A 17,210-nucleotide genomic window follows, 5' to 3' on the forward strand; every position below is an offset into this window, starting at 1 on the left:
AATCATTGGCCCATCCTGACATAGGATGTACACCAGAGATTTTTAATATAGCAGTTTGTAACATCTCTGCTGAGAGCCTGCACTGAGAACTTGCTGGATTCAAAACATGTAATGTATTCTCCTTAACAACCTTACTCTCATGCTTTTCTTTCTTTTGTTAATAAATCTTTAGATTTTAGATTCTAAAGGACTGGCCCAGCGAAGATCCAAAGTGTAAATTGACCGGGGATTTGTGGCTGGTTCTTTGGGACTGGAAAGACCCTTTGGGGTAGGTGAGATTGGGTTCTATAACCCCTCACCTGTGTGTGCAGACTCACGGCTGATTGTGGCAGAGAGAGAGCTGGGGTGTCAGAGGGGTTTTGCTCATGAGGTTTCCTGCTAGCCGGATTGGCAGCTGAGACACTTGGTGTGACTGGTTTGTGGCCTTATTGATAAGGGTCTCCAGTGAGGGGCTATAAGGAGCCCTGAGTTTGAGCAATTGGCCCTGAGCAGACGCCCTCAGCGGTGCCCAGACCCGGCCTAGTCCGTCATAGTAATACACCATGGCTGTGTCTACACTGGGCCACTTATTCCGGAAAATCAGCCGCTTTTCCGGAATAAGCTGCGAGCTGTCTACACTGGCCCTTGAATTTCCGGAAAAGCAACGATGCTCTACTGTACAAAATCAGCTGCTATTCCGGAAAAACTATTCTGCTCCTGCTTGGGCATAAGTCCTTATTCCGGAACACTGTTCCGGAAAAGGGCCAGTGTAGACAGCCCAGTAGTCTTTTCCGGAAAAAAGCCCCGATAGCGAAAATGGCGATTGGGGCTCTTTTCCGGAAAAGCGCGTCTACATTGGCCACAGACGCTTTTCCAGAAAAAGGGCTTTTCCGGAAAAGCAGCCTGCCAATGTAGACGCTCCTTTTCCGGAAAAACTGAAAACGGAATAGTATTCCGTTTTAAGCATTTCCGGAAATTCATGCCAGTGTAGACACAGCCCATGAATCAGGCCCAACTTAATTTGCAATACTGAGAAAATTGCAGACCCTGCAATATTAGGCTTCCACTGCAATTCTGACAACGGGAGCTCCAGATGGCTGACAGCTAGGGCCCCTCCTTTCAGCCTCAGGCTCCCATTCTTAACCCCAGGCTGCTGACAGAACAAAATAATGGAAAAATAATTATGGACCTTATTGCCACAAATTACTTATTACTTTTCTGAGATTTTCCATGGCTTGTCTGCAACTCAGCTGCAATTTCTGGATAATCATCCTGTGATTTAAGTATGGCCTTAACCTTGAACTATCTAGTGCATCAAAAAGTTACATAAGATTTCAATGGAACATCAGAATGTAGAAAGAGTGCTAGCACAGCAGCTGAACTTGAAAAACAGGGGAATGACTAAAAAATTATTCCATTTAAGTTCTCAGATTTATGCTAGGGGGAAAAAAAAACAAGAAAATGTGTTCAAGAAACTAAACACTATTTTTTTAGATATATGTTCAATGTTCACTAAGCTACTTCGAAAAGTAATTAGTAGTTTTGTATGTCAAATCGGTTTCTGAGAAGGATGAGAGATGGGGACAATTTGGACAACTTCTAAAAGGGTGACTAACCTAGTTAGTAATATTTTGCCATGTTCAAAATAGAAAAATATAAAACGTACCCTTCCAACATCATTGCAAGAGAGCCCATTAACAATGTGTGGATTACATGGTAAGCTATTTCTGGCCTCTCTCCAATTTGGCCATCAAACGTAATTTTTTCTTTCAGTGGTTCACCTCTGCAGTTGGAAGAAAATAAAACAGTATTTATCTCACACATTGTCTCAGACTACAAAGAAACTTGACAACAGTTCAGCCATTGTGTGCTGGTACCACTATCTATCATTCTGACCAATACTGTTTTATTGTATCCTATACCCCCTGTCAATCTGTCTGTATTTATGTTCTGTCTCTTATCTTGTAATTAGATTGCAAGCTCTATGTTCTATGCTTGTCTAGCACACTGGCTTTGTCCATACCTAGGACTCCTAGGCACTACAATAAACACAAATCATAACTAACTTTAATAGAGAACCTAATTCAAAAGTAAGAAGCCTTCACAAACATAACTATTCTGCACTGAAGTATGCTGTACTTCAGCTAAACCAGAGCTGGGCAAAATATGGCCAGGATCCGGCCCAACAAACCATCAGATCTGGCTCACGGACCATCCTGCTTGGACCCTCAGACACACGCAGCTGTTGCAGTTTAAAACACAGCCCCTGTGGCTCTCTGCTTTGCAGGGAGGAGGAAGCTTCATGCAATCTCCTTGCCCCACCAAGTCCTCAGCGCCTATTAGCCAGTTGTTTCTGGTCAAAAAGAACTGACCTCAGCCAATCTCTCAGCTCCTATTGGCAGGAAACATCCAGCCAATCGGAGCTAAAAGATTGGCCTGAGAAACTGGGGCAGTGCAAGCCTCTTCCCCCATCTGGAGTTGAGATCCATGGGGAGGGAGCAGCCTGTATTTTCAAGGGCTGGGGCTGCAACAAGCAGGGAGCCCAGCCTGCTGGCCAGGAGACACTTAGGTAAACTCCTCCCAGCCAGTGCCTGCTTCTGGCACCCCAACCCCTACTTCCTCCCCCAGATCACCATCCAAATCCTCTGCACCTCCTGCCCCAGGTGACAACTCCCTCCCAGACCCTATACGCCACCTATACTCCTCCCCCAAGCCAGAATCCTCTCCTGCACCCACACTCCCTCCCTGACCCTAAACCCCAATCCCCTGACCCAGGTCACAATCCCCTCCTCCACCCAAACACCCTGTCAGACTCCACATCATCTCCTGCACGCCAGTCCCTTATCCTGTGCATTCTTCTGCACCCAACCTCCAACCTAGACCCCTCATCCCCTCCATAGAAAAGTGCAGTCCTTGACCACTTACCAAAATCTTGGAATGGCCCCCCACCAAAAATTATTGCCCACCCCGAGCTAATTATATTATTAATCCAACTATAAGCTGTAGAATCAGTGTGATTGCACCTACTATTTGAGGACAGAAAAAGGGATGGAAGACAGTTCAATCTTATCTTTACAAATCCCAGTAGTATCAGTCCTAGGTTGTTATCTTCTTTACTATATATTTTAGAAATGTGCCTCTCTATCTGTCTGTGAGTCCGTTTGTTCAAGAACTCCTAAACGGTAAAACTAGGACCACTAAATATGACATGAGGCTTCCTTTTATCATAATTTAAAGCAAGATCAGGGTCTGATTGTGCCAGGGTAATGAGATGTACATACAATTTGATTCCATTTTATGAGAAACAAACGAAGGGATGTGATAGGAGGCAGCTATACTGCAGAATGACTACACAGAGGGTCCAGAGATGGGTACTGGGATAGCTATAATTCCTTGTGCCAGCAGGGGTAGCAAAAGAGACAACTATCTACTATATTTTTCAGAGAGCCTATCTGTTTATGTGTCTGAGACCCCAGCTGGGGTACAGAATTCTCTCCTCCCTGCAGCAGCCATGGACAAGCGCTTCTCACCTGGACTCAAGCTAGGGACATTAAATCCCATTTAATCATGTAACCAGTTAACTGCTTAAATGGGGGTGGGCAGAGGGCACAGATTAGCTGGAGCAGCTGCCCCGTCCACCACAGCCTTGCTAGAGTGGCCTCCTGCTGCTTCAGGTGGGCCAGGACACTGAGAATGGGGCTGCTGCAGCCAGGCAGGAGCACTCCCTAATATGACACGCTGCTCCAGACAGACTGGGCCAGGCCTGCTGTAAATCCTATAATAAGTGGAAACTAGGTCAAATTACAAAGGATGAATATAGGCAAATAGCACAAGTATGCAGAGGCAAGATTAGAAAAACAAAGGTACAAAACAAGCTCAATCTAGCTATAGACATAACGGGTAACAAGAAGAAATTCTACAAATATATTAAAAGCAAGAGGAAGACCAAGGACAGGATAGGCCCATTGCCTGGTGAAGAGGGAGAAGTAACAACAGGAAACCTGGAAATGGCAGAGAAGCTTAATGATTTCTTTGTTTCAGTTTTCATCAAGACGATGGATGGTGACAGGATTCCTAACATAGTGAGTGGTAGTGGAAATGGGGCAGGTTTAGAAGTTAAAATAAAAAAAATAATAAATCAAAAATTACTTAAGTTGGATGTCTGCAAGCCACCAGAGCCTGATGAAATGCATCCTAGAAGGAACTGATAGAAGAGGTAACGCAGCCTTTAGCTATCATCTTTGAAAACTCATGGAAGTTGGGAGAGATTCCAGAAGACTGGAAAAGGCAAATATAGTGCCCATCTATAAAAAGGGAAATAAGAACAACCCAGGAAACTACAGACTAGTCAGTTTAACTTCTGTGCCAGGAAAGATAATGGAGCAAGTAATTAAGGAATTCATCTGCAAACATCTGGAAGATAACAAGGTGATAGGGACAGCCACCATGGATTGTAAAGAACAAATCATGTCAAACCAATCTAATAACTTTCTTTGATAAGATAACAAGTCTTGTGAATAAGGGAGAAGCGTAGTATAGCTAGACTTCAGTAAAGCATTTTCTTTGGTCTTGCATAACATTCTTATCAATAAATTAGGGAAATACAACCTAGATCGGGCTACTCCAGTGGTCCCCAACCTTTTGGAGCTGCCAGGCACGCGGGGGCGGGGCCACTCATGACCCCATGCGCCGCACGTCTGGGGGCGGAGCCACCAATTTGCTGTGCGCCCGGCGCCAGCGCCCCCCCATAGCTGCGTGCCTGGGGCCGGTGTCCCCCATGCGCCACGCGTCTGGGCACGGGACCACACATTCGCCGCGTGCCCGGGGCTGGCGCCCCCCATAGCCACACGTCCGGGCATAGGGCCGCACATTCGCCGCGCGCCCGGAGCCGGCACCTCCCATAGCCACGCACCCGGGCGCAGGGCTGCCCATGCGCTGCGTGCCTGGGACCGGCACCGTGCATGTGCCGAGTACCGAGGGTGGGGCCAGCCCCGAGCACTTGGTGGGCGCACGTAAATGCCCCGGCAAGCGCCAAGGCGGCCACAGGCATTGCGTTGGGGACCACTGGGCTACTCTTAAGAGGGGTGCATGACTACTTCGATAATCATTCTCAGAGATTAGTTATTAATGGCTCAGAGTCATGCTGGAAGGGCATAAAAAGTGGGATGCCAAAGGGGTCTGTTTTAGGACCGATTCTCTTCAATATCTTCATTAATGATGTATATATTGGCACAGAAATTATGCTTACTAAGTTTGAAGATAATACCAAGAAAGTTGCAAGTGCTTTGGAGGATAAGGTCATAATACAAAATGATCTGGACAAACTGGAGAAATGGCCTGAGATAAATAGGATGAGGTTTAATAAGGACAAATGCAAAATATTCAACTTAGGAAGGAACAATCCATTTCACACATACAGAATGGGAAGTGACTATCTAGAAAACAGTACTGCAGAAATGGATCTAGGGGTCATAGTGGACCACAAACCAAATATGAATCAACAGTGTGACACTGTTGCAAAAAAAGCAAACATGATTCTGGGATGCAGTAACAAGAATATTATGAGCAAGACACAAGAAGTCATTCTTCCGCTCTGCTCTGTGCTGATTAGGCCTCAGTTGGAGTACTGGTCCAGTTCTGGGCACCACATTTCAAGAAAGATGTGGAGAAATTGGAAAAGGTCCAAAGAAGAGCAATAAAAATGATTAAAGTTCTAGAAAACATGACCTATAAAGGAAGACTGAAATAACAGAGCTCGTTTAGTTTAGAAAAGAGAAGACAGAGGGGCCATGGTAGCAGTTTTCAAGTAACTAAAAGGGTGTTACAAGGAGGAGGGAGAAAAATTGTTCTCCTTGGCCTCTGAGGATAGGACAAGAAGCAGTCGTCTTAAATTGCAGCAAAGGAGGCTTAGGTTGGATATTAGGAAAAACTTCCAGCCTGTCAGGGTGGTTAAACACCGGAATAAATTGCCTAGGGAGATTGTGGAATCTCCATCACTGGAGATATTCAAGAGCAGGTTAGATAGACATCTATCAGGGATAAGCTAGAAGGTGCTTGGTCCTGCCGTAAGGGCAGGGGACTGGACTCCGTGACCTCTCAAGGTACCTTCCAGTTCTAGTATTCTATGATATCTATGAAATCTATGATGAATTTTGAAAAATCCATTCTCACCTTTGCCCTTACCAAGTGGAAAGCTTGACCTAACATAAGAGGGAATCTGTACCTTTTGTTATATTCAACACAACGTAAAGTCCTCAGAAATAAAGTATGGTTATTTTCTAGTACTTAATATTTCAAAGTTAACTTCTACGCAGTGGTGGTTCTAAGCTTGCAGACAGTTCTATTGCCTCTTCTACAGGTCATAGCTTTACCTAGAAAAAACAGATTCAAACTAAACGTATGTTTACACTGTATGCAGAGGATCTGACTGGTGCATGTGTAAGCACACCTGAGCTAACTTTGAGCTAGCTCACTAAAAACAGTAGTGTAGCTACAGCAGCATGGGCAGTTGTATGAGCTAGACCAGAGGTGGGCAAGACTGCTTCTGTTGGCTGGATCAGGCCCACCAAGCCATTTGATCCAGCCTGTGGCCACCCTGCAACTCCCTGCCCTCAGGACAATCAAGACCTGGGGACGTGGAGTGCGCTAAGTCTCCTCCCTCACCAGGGTTGTGCAGCAACAGAGGGACCCGCCAGCTGTTCTAAACAGCTAGCAGTTCTCTCTAGGCACTGGGGGGGGGGGCAATGACTCACACGCTCCCCCACCCTCAGGCCAATCAGATTCTGTGGGCAAGGGAACATGAGAAGTCTCCTGGCCCCACCCTATCCATCCAAAGCCCATCCCCGGGACTCCTTCAGAAATCTGTGAAGTGCTCCCTCCTTCAAAAATTATTGCTCACCCCTGGGCTAGACACTTTAGTGTCTATCCAGGAAGGCTTGTACTCTGCTGACTAACCCATGCAATTGCCTCAGCTGACATGCTATCACTATTTTTAGTGAGATATCTCAATCAAAGTAATATGCAAATACAGTGAAAATACACTCAAAGAGAACATGAGTCAGTTCCACTGGTTTTTTTCATACTCTTGTGGGCTATAGTGAAAGAAAGGAATCAGGACACTATTACTCTAAGCAGATGACGACACGGGGTCATCTCAGGAGACCGGGGCCAAAAAAGGACAGAGGAGAGGCAGACTATTGGAGATCCTTTCCATTCCTCCATCTTATTCCTGGCAGCCAGGAGGTTGTGGAGGAGGCAAGTACCAGAGAAACACAAATTCCCTTGCAGTGGCAGGAGACTCTGCAGCTAGGGGTGGAAACCCCCTTCTCTCTTCCAGAAACACACTAATCAGAGGCTGACACAGAAGGAGCTCTTTAGAAGAATCTAAACTAAGGAAAGGGAACCTTTTTTGGGTCAGGTGCCACAAGCACAGAAAAATCAGTTGGGGGCTGCACACAAGTGACATGGCCCTCAACTGAAAAGGAGAAAGACACTCTTCACATTCTCCTCCCACACCAGAGCCTAGGGGGGTCTCAGCCTAGTAGATTTTGTGTGCTCCAGCCCCATGGTGGAGCAGTGGGGGGCTGGAGTGCCAACACAGGCTCCTCAATGTTGGGGGGCCGGAGCCCTGGGGGCTGGATCCAGGCAAGCCAGGAACCACATCAAACTTCCAGGCTTGAGGTTCCCTGCCCCTTATCTAAGTCTTCTCTCTTCTGGCAGCATTGGTGGATGATGTACTACTTATCAGGGAATTACCAACAAAGCTCCCTTCCACTCATATTTCCTATCAAGCTATGGCTAAATTCATAAATGTTTTATACTGTTTTAAAACACTAGTCTATCAAGAGATTACAATATATCTTTTATACATAATTTAATAATCCTGAAGTCAGCTGAATAAAAAAAATAAGTGCTAAAAATAAACCACTTACCTAATTCTCCTAAAAATGACTTGAGTTACAGAAGAAAGGCAGATAGTTAATACTAAAACATAGAAAGGCAATAAAGATGACTGAGTTAACCGCAAAAAAAAGTCTTGAGATGGCATCTGAAGGGATTCTTGACAAAGAAGCCAGTTCACTGTAAAGTTCCTAGAAAGGTAGAAATATCATACGTAAAAAGAAATTATTAGCTAATGTGCTCAGATGAATTCCAATTAATATATTTCTGCCCCAATAATAAATATTTTTCAAATATAATTTTTACAAGCATGCTTTTTAAAAAAAAATCACAAGCTCATCCTTTAAATCTATATTCTGTGATCTGAAAAGAGCAGGTTACAAAATTTTAATAGGCACTTCTATACAAAGACAAATACGAGGGTAAGTCAAAAAATATCCACAAAGTGTTCTTTTTTTTTTTTTTTGCGATTAGCCCAACTGCTGAATTCGCACGCAGCCGTAGGCATGGAACCTCCCTATATTATAGTGACATATTTGGCCTTGACTGTTCAGATGTCTTTCACCACTAATGGGGGGGTCAACATGGCCGCTCCACTTGCCACATGCGCCAAAAAAGAGCAGCGTGCAGTGATTCAATTTTTGTGGGCTGAAGGTGTATGAGGTGCAGAAATTCATCGAAGACTATCAGCATAGTACGGTGTCAGTGTTTTGCCATAGTAAAGCGTGTACGAATGGACTGACATGTTAAAAAATTGCCAAACAAGTGTCACTGACGAAGAACTATCAGGGCGCCCATCCACATTGACTACTAAAAGGAACATTGAACAAGTCCGCATGCTGATTCTCGAAAACAGGAGGGTAACAGTCGATGAAGTGGCAAACCAACTGCAGATTAGTCACGGTTCTGCCTATGAAATCATCCACCACAAACTTCACTTCAGTAAACTATGTGCAAGGTGGGTTCCCAAACAACTCATACAACAGCACAGATGTAACTGTTTGGACACCTGTAACCGCCTTTTGAGAACCAGTATCATGAGGAAGGTGATGCTTTTTTGAGTCGCATTATCACTGGTGATGAAACGTGGATCCACTACTATGAGCCGGAGAGCAAATGTCAGAGAGACCCCTCAAAGATGCTTTAAGAGGCTGTCATTTTGCCAGTGACCATGATTTGAAGGAGGCGGTGCATACATGGCTTGCCGCCCCGCTGAAAACATTTTTTCTGAAGGCATACAAAAGCTTGTGTGATGCTGGACCAAGTGTGTTGAAAAGCAGGAGAACTATGTTGAAAAATAATACACTTACGAGTTCTGTATTGCTGTTGTGTTACTTTTTGACTTACCCTCGTACATTTCTAAAAACTTAGTTCCAGGGAATCACACATATCAATGAATTAAACCTAAACTTATTTTTGAGTCAAGAAAGTGTGTTTATTCCCATTTCATAGAGAACAAAACTGAAAGCTGAGCTAGTTTGTCAAAGATCACATAGATAGCTTATAGTACAGCCAAGAAAAAAAGGTTATAGTACAGGCAAGAAAAAAAAAAACAAAAACCACGGAATTCCCAAGTTCCAGTCCTGGGTCTTAATACCTTGACAATCCCTCCTTCCTATGACAAATTCAGTTAGAGAACAGAGAAGTAGTAGTTATTTACTTTGTGTGGCATCGATGGTTCTTCGAGATGTATGTCCCTACGGCTGCTCCACTCTAGGCGTCGATGCATCTTTGCGCCAGTGATCATAAGTTTTTACTAGCAGTGCCTTGCTGTGTATGCGCAGCTGTTGCCTTGTGCCATTGTTTCCGCTGATTGCATGTGTGCGGCACCCTCCATTCCTTCTCTACCACAGAATCATATATGGATAGACTCCAAAGTAGAGGGGATTGGTATTGGAGCACCCACAGAGGCATACATTTCAAAGAATCATTATTACTGCACAAGGTGAGTCACTTCCTCTTCTTCAAGTGGTGTCCCTGTGGATGCTCCACTCTAGGTGACTATAAAACAGTGATTGTATATGGAGGTGGGCTTTGGTATCCAAAGCATTAGGTAGATTGAACAGTAAATAACACAGTAGTAGTGGGGATAGGGACATGCTATAAAGTTCAATGTTGGGTAAAATGTGTGTTCAGAAGACTAGGTTGCTGCCCTGCAGATAATTGAGAGAGGATGCTGCTGAAGCTGCTTGAAGAATGCTGCTGAAGCTGCCCTTGTGTGTGTAGAATGTGCCGTAACACCTTGTGAGGAACATTTGTCATGAATTATATAACATGTTTGGATAAAAAAAGATATCCATTTAGAGAGATGTTGCGAAGAAACAGCTGAGCCCTTGGATCATTCAGCTATAGAAACAAATAGTCTGATAAGAGTTGTATAATGGTTTAATTCTGTCCTAATAAAGGCCACCCGCTCATCTTACATCCAAAGTGTGGAGTGAGGCTTCCTTAGCATTACTATGCAGCTTGTGAAAGAATGTGGGGAGATGTATAGGTTTACTGATATGGAAATTAAGGTGACTTTGGGCAAGAATTTGGGGTAAAGTTGAAACATGATTTTGTCTTTTGAGAAGACAGCGTAAAGGGGATCAGCTATAAGGTCTGTGATCTCGCCCGTGTCTTGCAGATGCAATCGCCACCAGAAATGCAAACTTCATTGACATATGAAGAAGGGAACAGGTTTCTAAGGATTCAAATGGGGTGGGGGGGGGGGTCTCATGTGGCTCGTGAGAACATGGTTCAAGTCCCATAGATCATCTTGAGCCTCAGCTCTCTGTAATGTCTGGCCCTGGTGGTCATATTCAAGCAATGTGGACATTTTTGGGAGACATGGCCCTCCCCCAGGCACCTAACGTAGGAGGAATGCCCATCAGAAATGGGCACGGACTCCCTGCAAGAGTCACATTTTTGGAACCAGGGATGTGCATCGTGGGCCTGGTTCATCCCAGGGTGAAGAAGAGGATGGGGCGGGGGGGAAAGAGGGGAAAGGGACGGGACGGGGAAAGAGGAAAGAAAAGCTTTGTTTGTTTGGGTTTGTCTTTCTTTTTTTAATATGAATAAGGTGAGAACGGGCAAGAGATAAGAAACAAAAAGAAGATAAATCAAACTTTTTTTGTTGTTTCTAGGAAGGAGAGTCGCACTGCCAAGGAACTCTTTCTCTGAGGATGAGACAGAGCTGCTGAGGACAACAGAGAAGGAACTGAGAGGGCCATGCCATGTGCTTAGTCAATGGACACAATGGCATGAGGCGACTGCTACACATGCGTAGCACAGCAAGGCAGTACTACAAAAACCTCCAATTGCCAGAGTGAGAATGCATTGACACGTAGAGTGGAGCACCTGCAGGGATACCATTTGAAAAAGAAAGTATGTTCCTTAATTGTACGTATTGCTAGAAATCAATGTCCACTACTGGAATGTAGAAGTAGTATTGTAAGGGTTACAGTGCCTTGCTGTACAAACTTTCCAAAATTTTCAATAATTCCCGCTGTTTACTTACAAAAATACTACTGAGGTAATGATCTCTCTCTCTCTCTCCTTCCCCGCCCCCCATGGTTCCTCATCATCATCTTAGCCTCTGAATATCACTACAAATATTGGTTAGAAGTAGGATGATTATTTTATTTATATTTACACATAGGTATACAAAAATACATACACATATACACACCCCAACCAGAAACTTTTATCCTTGCTGCAGGAAATGGCACTACAAAATTCCAGAAAACCCAAGCACATTGTGCAAATGCCACGTAATTTTAAATTCTACGTATTTTAGACAGCTGTAAATAAATCGCTCAAACTTACTTTGTTGTGTTTAATCCAAATTTTACTTCAAGGAAATTCAACACATGCTCATTTTCTTTATGGGGAATAAATGTCTGAAAAACAGTTAAGTGAAGGTAACTAAGTAACACCTGTAACACATCCTTCTTTTCTTTCAGATTACGAAGCAGTGCAGGGAATAACAATACACCCCAAAAATATAACTAAAACAAAGCTGTCATCAGTTCAGGAATTTCATAATTCAGTAAAAGTTCACTTTTTTTGCTTAGTGTTTCCCAGAAAGTTGTATAATCTTCACTTTACTCTTGGGGGAATTCTGTGCCACTGTGTATGCATAGAATTCATGTCCTCCAGATTTCTTTGCTTCCCACAGAAAAAATTACTTTCTGACGAGGTGTGACCTAGTGGGGGCGTGCTGTCTGCTCTGTAACCCAGCGTGAATTGGTAGGGGTGCCTTGCTGGTTGCTAGGCTTGGGCAGTGGGCGACCTCCACTGGCAGCTATTTATAGCATGGCCCAGCAGGATAGTGGAAGAGTCACTAAGCAAGGGTCTCCCAACCTGTCAAACCAGTTGCCTCCCAGCCAGAGTGGGGAAACCCCATGCGCCATCACATGGGGAAGCAACGGGAAGCTGCAAGAACAGTTGTGTACCATTCCCTAGCCATACAGGCACATGGCTTTAGGCATCCAGAGCAGCCAGCTGAGAAGTAAATCACCACAGGACTGGGGACACCCCAGTCGGGGATTTCTACCCTGAGCTAGAATCAGCTGCTAGTTCCAGCTGGGCTAGAGGCCAGAAAGGAAAAGACTTCCTTTTCCCCTTCAAGGAGCTGCTCGGGCTATGTCAGATTGCCTCCAGCTGCAAGAAACACAGAATCTTCCCCTGCTTCCTGCCCCCATCACTGCTCAGATGTGGATGAGGGGATCACTGTATGTGAAACTGCTCCTCTATCCACTCATTCCCTGTGCATCTGGACCATCCATGTGCAGACACTCCTGCCAAGTCTCACCTGGTACATCCAGAATCTCTCAAGACTTTCATAACTGAATCCACTCCACTGAACCTCAGCCCCTGCATCTGGAGCTTCCCTGCACCCAGACCACCTCCTAACAGACTCCCTGATGATCTCCACACCCCTACATCACCCTGAGTCCCCATATCTAAACCCCATCTCACTGACCCACAACTAGCTGCACCCAGGCTCCCATCACACCAAACCTCATTCCCTGAGTACCCACTCCCCTCTGCTGAATCCCAACCACCTTCACCTGGAAGCCTCTTCAGAGGTCCATTGCCCCTGCACCTAGAAACATCCCCCAATGAGCCTCTGGGCATCCATATCCCCCCTCACGTAGACCCTCCCACTGAACTACCTGTACCCAGATTGTCCCACAGAAAGCCCTCTCACCTCATACCCCATACTCAACTCATCCACACTTAGATCCTGCCTATTTGAGCCTACCTGCATCACACCTAGTGTGCCGGTCACAGATGGACAAGGTCCTAAGGTGTTTCTGAGGCAGGCCCAGGTCTTAATCCATGTCAGGTTTGTGTTCAGTCTCACCACTAACTACATGTTCTGGGAGTGGAAAGTGAAGGGTCAGCAGTTTGATCTTCCTCCTTTATGCAGTCAATGGCTTGTGCTTCCCATTGCTGTGCTGGAGCTTCTGCATTTATTTATTGACAAATAAAACTTGCAGAATTTTAAAATACTGTGTGCAGAATTTTCAATTGTTTGGCACAGAATGCCCTAGAGAGTATCACTTCACTCAGATACTCCTAATGGAGAGAAGAGTGGACAGCTGTCAGCCAGCTTCCACCTGACTAGCCACTAGCAGGAAGGAAAACTGCAAACATGGTATAATCCCAGCAGAGAGCAAACCAAAGAGGATGGTAATTGATTCCCCTGGTCAATTAGGCTCTGGCTCAAACAAAAGCTGTGAGTGTTTCAGAGACCTTCATATAAACTACTTCCCTTAGTATTCACACTCTTTTCTTAACTCACTTTGTTTTTCCTAGATCAGGGCTTCTCAAACTGGGCACCAGGATCCTTCAGGGGGTTGCAAAGTTACTACATGGGGAGGTCAGGAGCTGTCAACCTCCATCCCAAACCCCACTTTGCCTCCAGTATTTATAATGGTATAAAATATATTAAAACATTTTTAATTTATAAGAGGGGGCATTGCACTCAGATGTTTGCTATGTAAAAGTGGTCATGAGTACAAAAATTTGAGAACCACTGGTCTAGATAATTCAGCTCACGCATTTTATAAAATTGGCCAACTTTTCTGTAGCTTCAAGAGAATAAGATTTGGGCTGAATGCAGCAAGCAGAGGATGGAATTTGAATCTTCCTTCACAAATCTTGAGAGTATTGAAGGGGGTTTTTGTTTGTTTTTATCTAGAGTAATACACCCAATAAGAATTTGGGAGGGGAGTGCAGGATTTTATTTAAAGGACTTGGCTTAGAAGTAGTACTTTAGTCACAAAAAACATTAAGATCAAGCCAAAGCAAAATCCCACTATCATACCCCAGACTCTGATGATTCCCACTAAAAGATTCCCTTTTCCCAAGTTTCAGATGAAACTGAGAATTAATGTCTACCTTAAAGTGTCTCACATCTGTTTCTTGTTGCTGGCTCTTTTCACAGATTGCTTCTATGTCGGAATAGATTGGGCTTTAGTTTTGACCCAAAAGGTTTTGGTATTTTGGATAAAAATACTTAAGTTACGAGAGGTAACTACACATTTTCATTTTGTTCACATTTATATTACTGCTGTCAAATGATTAAAAAATTAAATCAAGAGATTTAAAAAAGCCATGAATAATGACAATTTTAGTCAATTATTTAAACAATAATAGAATACCAATTTAAATGTATTATAAATATTTTAACAAATGTATTTGGACATAAGCTTTCATGGGCTGGAACCTACTTCATCAGATGCACCTGATGAAGCGGGTGCCATCCCATGAAAGCTTATGCCCAAATAAATGTATTTGTCTTTAAAGTGCTACAGGACTCTCACTGTTTTTGCTGAAACAGAACAACACTACTACCCCTCTGAAAAGTATACATATTTTGGGATTTTTTTCTACATTTCCGAATATATTTAATTCAATTATAAAACAGAATACAAAATGCAAAATGCTCACTTTGTACTATTATTTTTATTACAAATATTTACATTGTAAAAATATAAACAAAAATTATAGTATTTTTCAATTCAGTTCACAGTGTCATGCAAACAGCTAGTCTCACTTCATGTGACATTGTTAATAGAAAGCAGGTAATTTAACTTGTAAGTGTAAACAAATGTTTTTGTCTTTGTGAGTGGCTGAACAAGAAGTAAGATTGAGTGGATTTGTAAGATCTAAAGATTTACATTGTTTCGGTTTTGAGCATAGTTATTACACACAAACACTGAGGGTACGTCTAGACTACATGCCTCTGGCAACAGAGGCATGTAGATTAGAGTACCCGGCATAGGAAAATGAAGCAGTGATTTAAATAATCGCCGCTTCATTTAAATTTACATGGCTGCCGTGCTGAGCCGATCAGCTGTTTGTCGGCTCAGCGCGGTAGTCTGGACGCGCGGGGGGTCGACATCAAAGGCATTTGTCGACCACCCAGGTATGCCTCATCCCAGGAGGCATAGCTGGGAGGTCAACAAATGCCTTTGATATCGACCCCCGCGCGTCCAGACTACCGCGCTGAGCCGACAAACAGCTGATCGGCTCAGCGCAGCAGCCATGTAAATTTAAATGAAGCGGCGATTATTTAAATCGCCGCTTCATTTTCCTATGCCGGGTAGTCTAATCTACATGCCTCTGTTGCCAGAGGCATGTAGTCTAGACGTACCCATATATACACACACAATTCTATATATGTATATTGTACTTTCATGATAGAGAGAGTGTTACAGTACTTGTATGAAGTCAACTGAAAAATACTATTTACTTTGTTTTTCTTTTTTATAGTACAAATAGTTGTAATAAAAACAATATAGAGTACTGTACACTTTGTATTGGGTTGGTAATTAAAATCAATGTATTTGAAGATAATCCAAAATATTTGTAGTAATTTTAAATTGATATTCTATTACTGAATAACAATGTAATTAAACCTGTAATTAATCAAGACTACTTTTTAAATGTAGTTAACTTGTTTTGCATTAATCAATTGAATTAACTGTGAATAACTGACAGCCCTCATTTGTTAATTTCCCCTGTAAAACAAAAGTGGCTAAAGGTTTAATTATTCTATTTTCCATTAACTTAGACCAATAACATCTTCACATATTTGAAAAGGTTATTTTGCTAAAATTACTTTGTTAAAGACATAATTGCATCCCTCCATGGAGGACCTCATTCAATTAAATGTCTCTTTCTAAAGGTAAATCTTACCTTCAGTAAGAAATTCATTGTCACTGTTAGCGTAAATACCAAGTAAAAGTACATTATTTTTAGCATCCTTGAAATAAATGTGCCCTTTTTCATATTCATCTGCAAAAATAAATATTTTAAAATGTGTATTATTTGGAGTTCAATGTAAACAACAAAAACTATGCACCAAATTAGAGAACAATATCCCAATTACCTGAAGGCATTTAGAAAGCATTAAAGCTGCTACAAGGCTTAGTAATGGAGATACTAATAAAGCTGGATTTTCAAACTGTAAGAGATATCCCAGGAAGAGAGAGAACAGATAGATTTTGTACACTTCATGCACCTGTTGGGGGAAAAAAATAAAAATAAAATAACCTATAGCTCATTCCTTGTTTACAAAAAAGTGGAACAAAAACAGGTAAGCAACCTGTGAATCCTTTTACTGCACAATCCTAAGAATTCAGTATTTTAAAAGTGGTTCCATCTTTGTCTATTGCAAAAATTGCTTGGACCATGTAAAACGTAAACCAGTGGTTCCCAAACTTTTCGGCATCATGCCCCCTTTTTGATTTTTGAGAAATCCTCACGCCCCCCTCCTCCAAAAAATAGCAGCAAAACTTGTTGAGGAAGAAAAAGAGGGGGAAAAAAAAGGAACTGACTGAGGTTGAAAAACAGTTGTGGCTCCCTTTAATTACTGGGACCAGCGTAATAATAATAATAATAATAATAATAATAATAAAAAAGTGCCGGTACTCCAGGGGAAAAGTTGTTGACCCCCAAAAAAACAAAAAAGGTTGCCCTTCTAAGAGCAGAGACAGCATTGCCCTTTTAAGGTGGCCATTTTGAAATCTGCCTGGGATGCTCCATCTTCCCTCCGGCCCCAGCCAGCTTGAGCTGTGCGTGTTCCGGCGGACGCCTGAGCCAGGAAAAACAGAAAATACTGGACATTTCACATAGTATTTTCTGAATTTTTTTTACCGGACAGACCGGGCTCTTTCTTTGGGGGGGGGGGTATTGCCGGGGAATGGGGGGCTGGGTTGCCTCACGCCCCCCCCCTGAAATTTCTTCACATCCTCCAAAAGGGGCGTACCCCTCAATTTAAGGACCTATAATGTAAACAGCGTTGCTCTGCAAACCTGACTTTGAAGACGACAGAC

General features: G+C 43.2%; 1 protein-coding gene across 6 annotated transcripts in view; it reads right to left on the reverse strand.

The window, feature by feature from the left end:
- Positions 1 to 17,210, reverse strand: part of DPY19L4 (dpy-19 like 4) — a 196,354-nt gene that overhangs the window by 32,477 nt on the left and 146,667 nt on the right. For 4 of the 6 annotated variants that reach the window (XM_089776202.1, XM_075920362.2, XM_006134071.5 and 1 more), the window contains 5 exons: positions 16,265 to 16,396; positions 16,072 to 16,170; positions 11,686 to 11,759; positions 7,911 to 8,069; positions 1,646 to 1,762 (listed from right to left, as the gene is read on the reverse strand). In XM_089776202.1, the coding sequence (XP_089632328.1) occupies positions 1,646 to 1,762; positions 7,911 to 8,069; positions 11,686 to 11,759; positions 16,072 to 16,170; positions 16,265 to 16,396 (581 nt within the window). The remainder of the gene's footprint in view (positions 1 to 1,645; positions 1,763 to 7,910; positions 8,070 to 11,685; positions 11,760 to 16,071; positions 16,171 to 16,264; positions 16,397 to 17,210) is intronic. The other 2 variants (XM_075920363.2, XM_014579001.4) reach the window with 2 other exon arrangements.

This window comes from Pelodiscus sinensis, chromosome 2 (genome assembly GCF_052426305.1).
Source record: "Pelodiscus sinensis isolate ZL-2025 chromosome 2, ASM5242630v1, whole genome shotgun sequence".
In the NCBI taxonomy this organism is placed as follows: Eukaryota; Metazoa; Chordata; order Testudines; family Trionychidae; genus Pelodiscus; species Pelodiscus sinensis.